Source organism: Ochlerotatus camptorhynchus, unplaced genomic scaffold (assembly GCF_037179485.1).
Source record: "Ochlerotatus camptorhynchus isolate MF236.1 unplaced genomic scaffold, CSIRO-AGI_Acam_v1.1 ptg000242l, whole genome shotgun sequence".
Taxonomy (NCBI): domain Eukaryota; kingdom Metazoa; phylum Arthropoda; class Insecta; order Diptera; family Culicidae; genus Ochlerotatus; species Ochlerotatus camptorhynchus.
Window position 1 is genome coordinate 1,007,768 of NW_027040732.1, and position 11,506 is coordinate 1,019,273.

The 11,506-nt window shown below is 41.9% G+C and overlaps 1 protein-coding gene across 1 annotated transcript; it reads left to right on the forward strand.

Moving 5' to 3' along the window:
• Positions 1-578: 578 nt before the first annotated feature.
• Positions 579-1,500, forward strand: LOC135704492 (pupal cuticle protein C1B-like). The gene is made up of 2 exons (XM_065225978.1): positions 579-665; positions 727-1,500. The coding sequence occupies exons 1-2, from the start codon at positions 654-656 to the stop codon at positions 1,369-1,371; spliced, it is 657 nt and encodes a 218-aa protein (XP_065082050.1). The 5' UTR covers positions 579-653; the 3' UTR covers positions 1,372-1,500.
• Positions 1,501-11,506: the final 10,006 nt, after the last annotated feature.

Genomic DNA, 11,506 nt, shown 5'->3' on the forward strand with positions numbered 1-11,506 from the left:
GAGTCAACTGTGCCGTAAATTCTCTATAGATGTGCAAATGTCAACCGGCTTGAAACCACACGGCCAATGAGAGTAACTCAGTGACTGTGTCGAATTCGACTCAAAAGAGGAAAATGTAGGGTCCTCGATTTTCCAGGCACAACTTTCTGAATATGAGGAAAATCGAGCCATACTCATAGACTGAGAAAAAGTTTCGTCGTTATTTCGAGCCACTCTCATCGGCCGTGCACGAGTCCAGAACAGTTTTTCGACGTCACCTTTTACTGGACCGTTTCGTTCTATACCGCTTTGCTAAGTGGGTGTCCTTGGACAGATTTCGGCTGTTGTTGGTAGCTACTCTCTTCTGCTCATTCTGGGGCAAGCGAAGCGAAGCAGTTTTTGCGATTGCACACAACGTCACACGCGAGTGGTTCTTTTTCGGATGCCGTTAAGTGTTATATGTGTAAGACGATACCCATCCGTATGGGACACTGGAAATAAGGAAAATCGAAATTGTGACTGGATTTAATGTTGTGGAAGGTCATTGGTAGATGTTCTGGGTAATCTGCGAGCTGAAAATAGTTTGTTGATATAAATATTGAAGGCGATCATCGAAAAAGTATCATTGTTCAGCGCTTCGTTCCAGTGAAAACATCCCCAGTAACTTGTTAAAAATGGCCTTTAAGGTAGTTCATCTGTGCTAGAAACATCTTGAAATATTGATTCTTATCACCAATCTCATTCCAGCTCACCGTCCTGCTTGCCTGCGTGGCGTACTCCAGCGCTGGATATCTGCAACCAGCCACCACCTATCAGGCCTCTCCATTGGCTTACAGCTCGTACCACGCCCCAGCTCTGTCCTACTCTAGCCCAGCCTACAGCTACGGATACGACAACTCTGCTCGTCATCTGGCCTACAGCGCTCCAATAGCCCATCAGACCTACAGTGCCCCGATTACTCATCAGACCTACAGTGCTCCAATAGCCCATCAGACCTACAGTGCCCCGATTGCCCATGAGACCTATGCTGCCCCAATCGCTCATCAGACCTATGCTGCCCCAATCGCCCATCAGACATATGCTGCCCCAATTGCCCATCAGACTTATGCTGCCCCGATCGCCCACCAAACCTATGCCGCTGCTCCAGCACTGAGCTACACTCGCAGCTACGCCCCAGCTCTGTCCTACTCTGCTGCTCCAGCTCGGTCATATGCTCGTAGCTACGCCCCAGCTCTGTCATACTCTGCCCCAGTGGCCACCAAGACCGTTGCCATCGCCCAGCCAGCTGCCATCGCTCATTCCGCCCCTCTGACCTACGCCCCGGCCCATGCCACCAGCTACACCAGCTCCTTCATGAAGTACAACAGCCCAGCGATCGCTTATGCCTATTAAGGTTTATTGGACGATCTACCCAATGTGTTCCTATTCTTGTTTATTGATGACCAAGTGGGATAATCAAGCCTGCAAGATAGTTTAAGAATATTTTGTTGAAAAAAATAAATCTGAGAAACACAGATCAAATTTTCCGAGATCCCTCATTTGACAAAGATATAGGAAAATCCCTCTGGCAGTCATCACAATACATTGTACCATCCCTTAACGCCTTCAACAACTTCATCCTCGACTGAAGAAAATTTATCAGCACCCTCGAAATCAACAAGTCTCATCACTCAAAAAAAGCAAATAATCCTTCAAACGATCAAGTAATTGCTAGCCTTACCACACACGATCATTACTCTGTACGCTGTACACGGCCCGGGTCGTCATCATCGTCGGTGGGGATGGTGCTGATGATGGGAAAGACTCATTGAGTCGTGCTTTATTATTAGTTGCAATTCACACGCTTCAAGTACCCGCACCAACAACGAACGAAGATGGCAGAGAGGACAAGTGTTTATTGAATTCGGGCTCAATTGCGTGACCAACTTAGTGCCGCATTAACGCCCATAGCACCATTGAATTGACGTGTCAAAACACAATCAGCAGACATGATTGCTCCCCCACAGGTCAGGTGGTCCCAAATTATGATAAGTTTACATCACGTTTAGGTCAGCAACGTTTGTAGGACTGAACTAGAAAAAGGTTCGTTGTTTTAACGAGTTGAATTTTACCACGCAATTGGGACACAGTCTTAACCAATATATTTTTAATTGTAAAAAAATTAGCCTCCAACAGGTAGAAGCATGCTTCCCTTAGCTCAGTCGATAAAGGCGCAGCTACAAAGCAAGACCATGCTGGAGGCGGCTGGGTTCGATTCCCGGTCCGGTCTAGGAATTTTTCGGGTTGGAAAATTTCTCGACTTCCCTGGGCATAGAAGTATGATTGGACTTGCCACACAATGATACCAATGCAAAAATGGTACAAGCATCGAAAGCTCTCAATTAATAACTGTGGAAGTGCATCTAGAACACTAAGTTGAGAGCACGCAATAAGCTAATATGCGATATGCAATAAGCTTGAAATGCGAAGAAGAAGAAGAAGAAGAAGAAGAAGAAGAAGCAGAAGAAGAAGGTAGAAGCATTCTACGATGTGTGGTTTTTGGTAGTATGCTAAAGAGTCTCGAGTATTCGTTAATTGATCGCTATTAAGGAGATACTCTAAGGAAGCCTTAGCGTGAAACTTCAAAGGCACAAATGTCAGCTTCCACAAAACATACAAATTTGAAATTGCTACTCTCTGTTTGTAGTGTTGTTTGTAGTGCAATGTTGATGGATTATGTTTAAATATTTCTAAACTTTCTGCCACGTCTAGTTGCCCAGGTGAAGGTACACTCCGCAGGATATTAATACAGTAATTTCCCGTTTTTGTCAGCCCCATCTGAAATTTTAGGCTCACAAAAACGGGATGCTGACAAAATCGGGAATTTTTCTTTTTCAATATTTTAACCATCAAAATGATTTTTAAATAAAATTTAACCACTATTTATCCACTATTAATGGAATTACTGATAAACGTTAACTATTCTTACAACAAACGGTACACCAAACGTATCGAAAAGTTTACGTACGGTTTGTTGAGCCGGTACGTACTGTTCGGTTTCCTTAAATTTTCAGCGCTGCAACCAAGGCTGAACCTCCATATCTCAGTATCAACGTAAATACACTAGCCAGGAGCCGTCTCTTGCTAGTGCTTGGTCCCGGTATGATTCTGGCTACCACGTTGATGGCCTTCGGTACCTTCTCGTAAGCGTATTCTACGTGGCTATTGAAGCCAAACGGTCGTCGACCATCACTCCCAGGCACTTCTAGTTTATTGCGTGCTCCCCAACGGTAATTTCTGACCGCTGCAGTGCTTTAAAGTTAATGATCAATACCACCAATACCTTTTATTGTGGGATATCTGCAGCTTCGCTCCACGCATTAGGTTTCCAATCATGACGACAGACTCAGTCGCCAACATTTCCATCTTTTCCAGCGTCTTACCTGTTACCGTAAGACGACGTCGTCTGCAAAGCCAACGATCTTTAACTCGTTTGGGTTTCTTCAGCGTTAGACCACCGTTTTGAATCACGTTCCAGAGCGTTGGACTAAGGATGGAGCCTTGTGGAATTTCCACCGTTAATCGATCCTCTGTCCCATATTTGGCTCGTAGATCAGAACCCGGTTCTGGAAGTAGCGTCGGCCTCCCAGCTGGAGCTGTTGAACGCATTCTTGACGTCGATCTTTATTACGGCGTTATATCGATCTCCTCTCCACTTCTGTTTTGACGCCTTCTCGGCTCTCTCGACAACTGTCCGAACTGCATCCACTTTTGCTCTTCCTTTTCGAAATCCGAACTGCCTCTACGACAATCCTTGCTCACTCTCCGGGAATTTCGTGAGCCTATTTAGGATGATCCTCTCCAAGAGTCCAGCAGGCACTGCTACGAGTTGCTCGTAGGTGACTTCGTCGTTATCTCCTTCTCTGTCTCCGTACGATGCAGGTGACCAGGTGATCGTGCTTCGAGAAAAGTCCTTCCACGATGACTTTCAAGTTCTCTAAGCAAATTTCAGCGGGCATGACTTGACATCTGATCTTTGTCCTCACGACACTGTGTGCATCGTTGGCAGCAGCGTCTCGATTCAGTTCCTGTTGACAGTTTGACTTGCTCTGCTTTATCTCTCGTTTATGTGCTCGGAACATTCCTCTACGTTCCTCTCTGTCTGCTTCTGTTCTTGCTCTCTGAACACGTCTTCTGGCTCTGAGACAACTAGCGCGGAGGGTGCTAATTGCCTCGTTGCAGCAGTAAGCTGAAAGCCGTCTCTTATTTAGCTCCTGTTTCTTCGGGAATGTCGTGTCACATGCTCTCCCTAACGATTCTGTCAACTCGTCATCCACTTCAGGTCGCAAGTTCTCGTCCTCTGTACTGCCACAGGATTCCGTTGGCCGGTGCCATATCGGATTGCCTGGTGGTCACTATTGGTAATCCTGAGAGTGTGTGCTCCAATTCATGTTTCCACCAGCGACGGACTGCAGTCCGCCTAAAGTGACGTCGATAATGGATTCCCGGCCATCTCTGCGAAAAGTGCTGGTGGTGCCTTTATTGAACAGCCTAATTTCCAGCTTCGCCAGAGCTTCCAGCAGAATGTGCCCTCTTGCGTAGGTACATCTGTTTCCCCACTCAACTGCCTAAGCATAGAAGTCTCCTCCGATGACTACCGGTCTTCGTCCGATCAGCTCTTCGGTAAGTCCAACCAGCGTCTCGTGGAACAGCTCCATCGTCCATCGGGTGCGTAGCAACTGCATATGAATAGTCCGTTAATTTTGGCGATCTCGAAATCTTCTTCTTGAATGTGGTATCTGCCCATAACTTGTATAGCAGCCATTCCAGCTCTATCCGCCACCTAGTTACCTTCATCGGGAGGGACTCGATATAGCTGTGCAGTGTTGCAATAATTGAGGTTTATTTGAGTTTCCTCTGTTATTGTTGCGACAATATCATTCGGAGCGAAATGCTTGAGAATTCAGGCTTAACAACCAATCCAAAAAAGTTCAGCAACATCTTCAGGCTGACAAAATCGGGAAAAAAAAGCTGACAAAATCGGGGGTAGACAAAAGCGGGAGCTGAGAAAATCGGGAAAGCACTGTATTATCCTTTGTAAAATTGTGCTACTTTGTAAAGATATGTGCACCAACCTTGGATTCAAATTCATAATGCGGAGATGAACCAGCGTCTGGCTAAAAATCTCCTTAATAAAGACAACCAACCAACTAACCAATTCATAATGAAGTCCTTTATCCATCTCTTTATTAGTCTTTTTTACATCTGCGATGTGTTCCTCAAACCTTGTTTCCAAAGTCCTTTTCGTCTGATCAATGTAGATATTATTGCAATATGGACAAGAGATTTTGTAGACATCGGCTTTTCCTAAGACATTTATTTAATCTTTTGTTGATCCTAACAATGACTTCAGCTGATTTATCCTGAATACTAAATCTAGTCCAAAACTTTTAAACTTCGAACTCAATGGTTTGGTTATGTTTTTGTTGAAATTCACCGTTACCTGTTTCAAACCCTCATTTACTGGTGTAAGAGTTGTCAAAGAACGCCAAAAATGGTCCCTTATTATTTTATCGATTACTGCCTGAATTGTCTTTCCTTGATTCACATTAAGTCTAGCGACTTAAAAAATATGAGCTATTTCCTTTGATTTGCCTGTATCTCTAAGAGGAAGGGTTTGTATCCTGTGAACCATGTGGTGAAAAGCGGCAATTTTGTGTTGATGGGAATGGTTTGAAGAGCTTGGTATTACTCTTTTTGTATTTGTTGATTTCTTATAGATTTCTAAATTGAACGAAGAACGTTTCCCTGATGATGAGAAGATCTAAGAAGGGGAGTTTGCCGTCTTTCTCTTCTTCGTGAGTAAATTTGATGCCCTTGTGAACGTTGCTTATTGCCTCCAAAAATTTTGATAAATCTTCCCTTTTGACAGTGCTAAAAATCTCATCCACGTACCTATACCAACATTTGGGCAACAAATTCCAATCCTCCAGAATTATTTCAAGGACAATTCACATAAAAATGGGGAAAGCGAAATGCCCATAGGAGCACCTTTGGTTTGTTTGTACAAATTTCCTCTGAAAATAAAATTATTTTCCTCCATACGAGTAAACTTGAGATATGACCGAACTTTGTTTTTCCAAGTAGAATCCTCACATTGCTTTAGAAGCCAGTCCTCTAAATGGTAGATGACTTCCTTTACTGGTACACGCGGAACAAGTACTGTCACATCAAATGAAACCATGACTTCATCTTCCCGAATCTCTCCTGATGCCTGAAACTGATTTGCGAATTCCTGTGTGCTGTAGCAAAAGGGTTAGGCATATTTTTTTTAAATTCATCTACTAGCCATTTGGCAAGCTAATTAGAGGGGATTATCTTGGCTGAAGGATCCCCCACTCATAACATTAAACTTTAAAAAAAAGCAGCAGAATTTAGAAAACATTTTGAAAGTCAACAGGCCAAGCGCACTAAGATCTAATACGTCGTTTGGCTGAAATTAATCAGAAGATCGGAAGAATTTTGAAAAGTGAAAAAGTTTACTCGTTGCCGTTTGAAGAGTCAGTTGGTTCTAGCACTAGAACCAGTAGACCAATCAGAAGTTAAGCTGCTCAAAACAGAATCGTACTTGCCAAAAATAGCGGGTTGGAAAACCTCTTCTCTGACCCCACACACAGGGCCAAGACGACTGCTAAACGATGACAGGAAAAGCTCGATTGTGGTGGGGGGATTAGGAGTTTCCATGTAGCCAATAGCGATGCGTCCCAGAGTAGAAAAATGTTGAGTTGAAATTGTTGAATAATGACGGCTAAACGGTGAAGTACTGAAACCAAGCAACGAATCAGAAGTTGTTAAACTGATCAAAAAGGAATCGTACTTGCCTGCAGTCGAAGATATCTAATTAACAAGATATCCCAATAATCAATTCCTTGCAGAAGACAATGGAAACACCACCCTTATGCGATCGCAGTGCCATCTGGTGAGTGCACATTGAATATAGAATAGGTAATATATTTTGCCTTTGAGTGAAAGAGTTTCCAATATCACCACCGGTATCAGTATGATGCAAATCTCGAATAGTAATTCTCAATTACTTTTTCAAAGGCACGTATTAGCTTTTATAAACAATGCATTTGTCCATCAATTTGGTGTAACTGGTAGCTCACCAACGCATTGGGGAAATTCGCCCCTACCTGATAGTGGTGTTAGTATGCATGAGCGAGCTACCAGTTGCATATTAACAAATAAAACGATTGACAAATCTGGAATGTGGATGGGTTTGCGATTGGACTCATGATGTTCTGTTCAGTAAGCAAAAACGGTCGCTCAAGGCCACCGAGCCCGACATATCACGTCATACTGCTATTCGAGTTGTTGTAACCATTCAAACCCGACACCGACGACGACGACAAGTTTCCCCAAAATACACGATAAACAAGCGATTTGATCAAAAATCTCTTTAATACGAATATTCCTGGGACCGTATTTTGCTGCTCAGTAAGCAAGCAACTGCAAGCGACGATCGTTTAAATCAGAAACTAAAAGCTATGAAAAAGCACTTAGGCCTTCATTAAGTTCCACTTTAATTTCGATATAAAATACACAATATAAATATACATAACTGGAGCGGTCACTACCCAAGTCTTGCCACTACTAACAAGGCACAAAAAACTCTGCCTTTGCTTACTGAAAACTTCTGTTCAGGACTAGGGCCCGGTGAAAAATCATACTCCAGTAACGCAACACGAAAATTTTATCTACCAGCGTTACTGGATTGAAAAGATAAAAATGAATAAAAAGGAAGGAACTCACTAAGTTTAGCCAAAGGCAGCTTGAGATGTGTTGCTGTAGAAGTCCAAATTGTAGACGATCCACTTGACAAAGACCAACATGAACTAGTCCAGTTTGTGGAAAAGATAAAAAAGGACGATCTCACCAAGTCTGCAACAAGATGCTATGCCAGTTTTCAGCGTTGCAATCCCAATTGTAGATGGTCGACTTCTTGAGAGGAACCAACCGGATCGGTTCATCTGTCTGAAATTCCTCGATTAGAGTCCTCCTGTGATAGGCTCAACACTCCGACAAACCTCCTTAACACTGTCAAAACCACTTGTTTAAATACTCACTTCCCGGAGCTCAGGGGCTGCAGTCAGGGCAGGCAAATGTAATTTTCAATCAAAGATCTCACGCGATATTTACAGAGATACTTCTGTCACTATCTTTGGATGACAGAACGTGACAATGTTGTGATCATCGTAATTACTAGCTCATTTAATGCTATTAAAGTTACTAGTACCGAGGAAATCTTTATAATGTATTCACTCTACCGATTTCATACGGTTGTTTGCTTAAATTAATCTAAATTAGTTAGAAATTTTGATGTCAAAACCACATAAGAATTATTCTAATTTGCTATTTGATCATTGACAAATGACAAGAATGCTATTGATAGGTAGTTTCGTCTCGTGATAGTGAGAGGACCTGTTTTCTCATCGTCACTTGACGGTCGTGATATTTACGAGCTCTGGCTGCAGTACAGCCCTTATGAAGGCCAACCACAAAGGAAATGTGGAACAAGTCCAGCCAAACATCACAGGAGATCCATTCAATTTGAGTATCACTGCTCGGACTTCACGGTTCAGTTTCACACTTCACAAACTTCAGATCTCTATTTGCTTGGCTTCCAGTTGTAGAGCTTAAGTCTTGATATCATCAAAAGTTGTTCACTCGTTCAGCACTCAAAGGAGAAAAAAAAACAGAACAGGAAAAATTGAACGTGACGTTCGTTCAGAAGCACAGCCTGCTATCAATCAACGTACGAATGATGTGATTTAATCGTTTTTTTAGGTATGTCCGGTCAGCGTGATTACTTCTCACCCCAGCAGGCCTGGGTTCAATACCAGTTTGCACCGCCGGGATGTTCTGAGACGTGAAATCTGGTCCCCGGTTCATGAGATGATGGGTCGATAGGTAGGGTCCAGGTTTGGGAGCTGCCTCTCTGGCGTCGGTAGCATTGGTACTCAGCACGGAAAACAAGATCGACGGAAAACAAAATCAAGGGAAATTGTTGGAAGCCTGAAAGAAATCCCAAAATTCTGTAATTTGGGAAATTTATTGAGAATTCTGATTCAATTTAATTCCAAAAATCCCACAATTTTGGATTTTATCTCAGGCTTTCAATGAAAATTTTGTCAAAACGCAGACATTTTTGCTGTCGAAATTTATAAAACATGGAAAGTTCTCAGAGTTTCATAACCATAACATTTTCAGAGATCAAAACTTGAAAAAAGAAAATCATGCAGTGAAAAACATCATCATTACGCAAAATGCATGTTTTTCCCAGCAAAGTCATTTCATGTATACATCAACCAAATTCTCCATTGAAGATGTAATATTTCAAAAATTGTATCAATCAAAAATCAATTATTCAATCTGGATTAAGAAATCAACTAACGACAAATTTCTCTCTATCCTTAAAACCCCAACAAGCTATTGTCTTTCCCTACCATACAGCATTACTCAATTTTTCGGAGATTTCGTCGCACCGATACACCAAAAAAATGGCTGCTTGTGTGCATTGGCCTGAAACCAACAACCGTACTGTAAAATTGGGCACGCTCTATTGTGTTGATTTCACCCTGATTTTTTTTTTTTTTCATCTTCGAATTGCTATAAAATGCATATTACTACCATCTAACAAGATCACGACCCAACGTTGGCCGTTGAAAAGATGACCGCCAGCGATAAATTTTTGGTGGGTAGATGTCGCGAGCGCGAGCGAGATCTTTTTTCCACGCGCCAACACTTAGGAACCTGTGTGTGACTTGGAGGACGAAATTGATTTGATATAATTTGGATACACGTTAGTTAGTCATGTTCCGAGATGCCACGACTGGCAAGCCGCGCCAAATCGATGTTGACATGAGGTTAATTTTCCACGTGCACAACCATTCCATTTCGGAACGCTTTGGACGGCTGGCTGGCGACGGGAGGTCTCACGCACGCACTGCACTTTTCGTAGTCTTTTGGTCGCTCCCCCGAGCGTGAGCAACCCGTCAACGAGATTGACTTGTACAAATTAATCATATTGTGTTGCATGAATTAGATTCTACTGGAGTGGAGATTTACGAGGGCAAGTTCGTTGCTATCTGTGTGGAATTTTGGAGGGTGATGCTGTGAGACCCACAAGGGTTTGGAACGTGAGATTTCGAGCCGAATTTGAGGTTTGAAATTGACAAATCATTTGTTTAAAATTATAATTAAGTGGTTAAACAGACAGTGACCTAGCTCGTTTTGAATTCAAACGGTGCTGCTGATGATGAATAGCTTGAAGAATTGAATTCAACGTTTTGATTAAATATTTGGATGGTAAAAATCACACGATGAAACATGTTCCAATTTATCATACCATGTCATCTCTGGGAGGAGAAGATTCTACAATAATTTTAAAAATAATGTTGTTTCTACGCTTTTTGGGTAACACCCTTGGATAACGTTATTATTGTCCAAAGATGAAAAGCTTTTTAAATATTGAATTGTATGAACGAATTCTTTCCAAAGCAACACCTCTTCATGCCAAATCCCGAAAAGCTCCTGCATGAAATCTCAGAAATATCAGAAACTCCCGGATCTCACGAATCGCTCAAAACTAAATAAACTTATATCTGTTACTGCCGGAACATTATGAATATCAAATTTCGAAATATGTTTTGGTGTTTCTGAAATTATGAAAACTCCATTAACTGTGTATACTTTGAGGGTAACTATCCCAAAATTTTCCGGTTTTCTCAGAACTCTAGAATCTGTAAGAATTTTGAAAACTTTCTGGAACTGCATCAACTATCAGAACAGATGAAAAACTATCTGAAATTTTAAAATTTGTGAAAGTTGAGAAACTCGTGAAAGGCGTGAAACTTCACCATCTTACTTTCCGAACTCTTGACATACCAGAAACTTACTAAGAGTTTGGTATCTTTGCCCAAATATTCTGAGCTCCCAAAAATGAGGAAATTTAGGATGATTTGAATACTTCCAAAATCGAGTTCAAAATAAATTTCCGAAAGTAAACCATCTTCTGAAGCTCAAGGTAGTTCCCGGGACTGCGTAAACATTTGGACGCTCAAAAACACATTAAGTACTGAGAATATTATAAGCAGTGAATGGTGAAATAATAGGAATATCTGATACTTATATCAACTTATGGAACTTCTAAACTAGAAAATCAAGTAGCTCTCGAAAAACTTCCGATTCATTTGGAGCTTCAGGAATTCTAGAAACTTCTAGTACTTATATAACTTCTTCATGTCTCAGAATTATCCAAGAACATTCTGACGTTTAAGAGCTTGTGAAACTTGGGAAACTTTCGAACTCGGATATTAGAATTTCAAAAACATACGCTGCTCCTGAATATTAGAGACCGTTTCCGAATCATGCAGAACCCGAAAAATTTCCGTAATTTCGTGGAACTGCCTATATTTTTGGATCTCCAATTAAGTAAGCGTGATTACCTCTCACCCCAGCAGGCCTGGGTTCAATCCCGCCGCCGGGA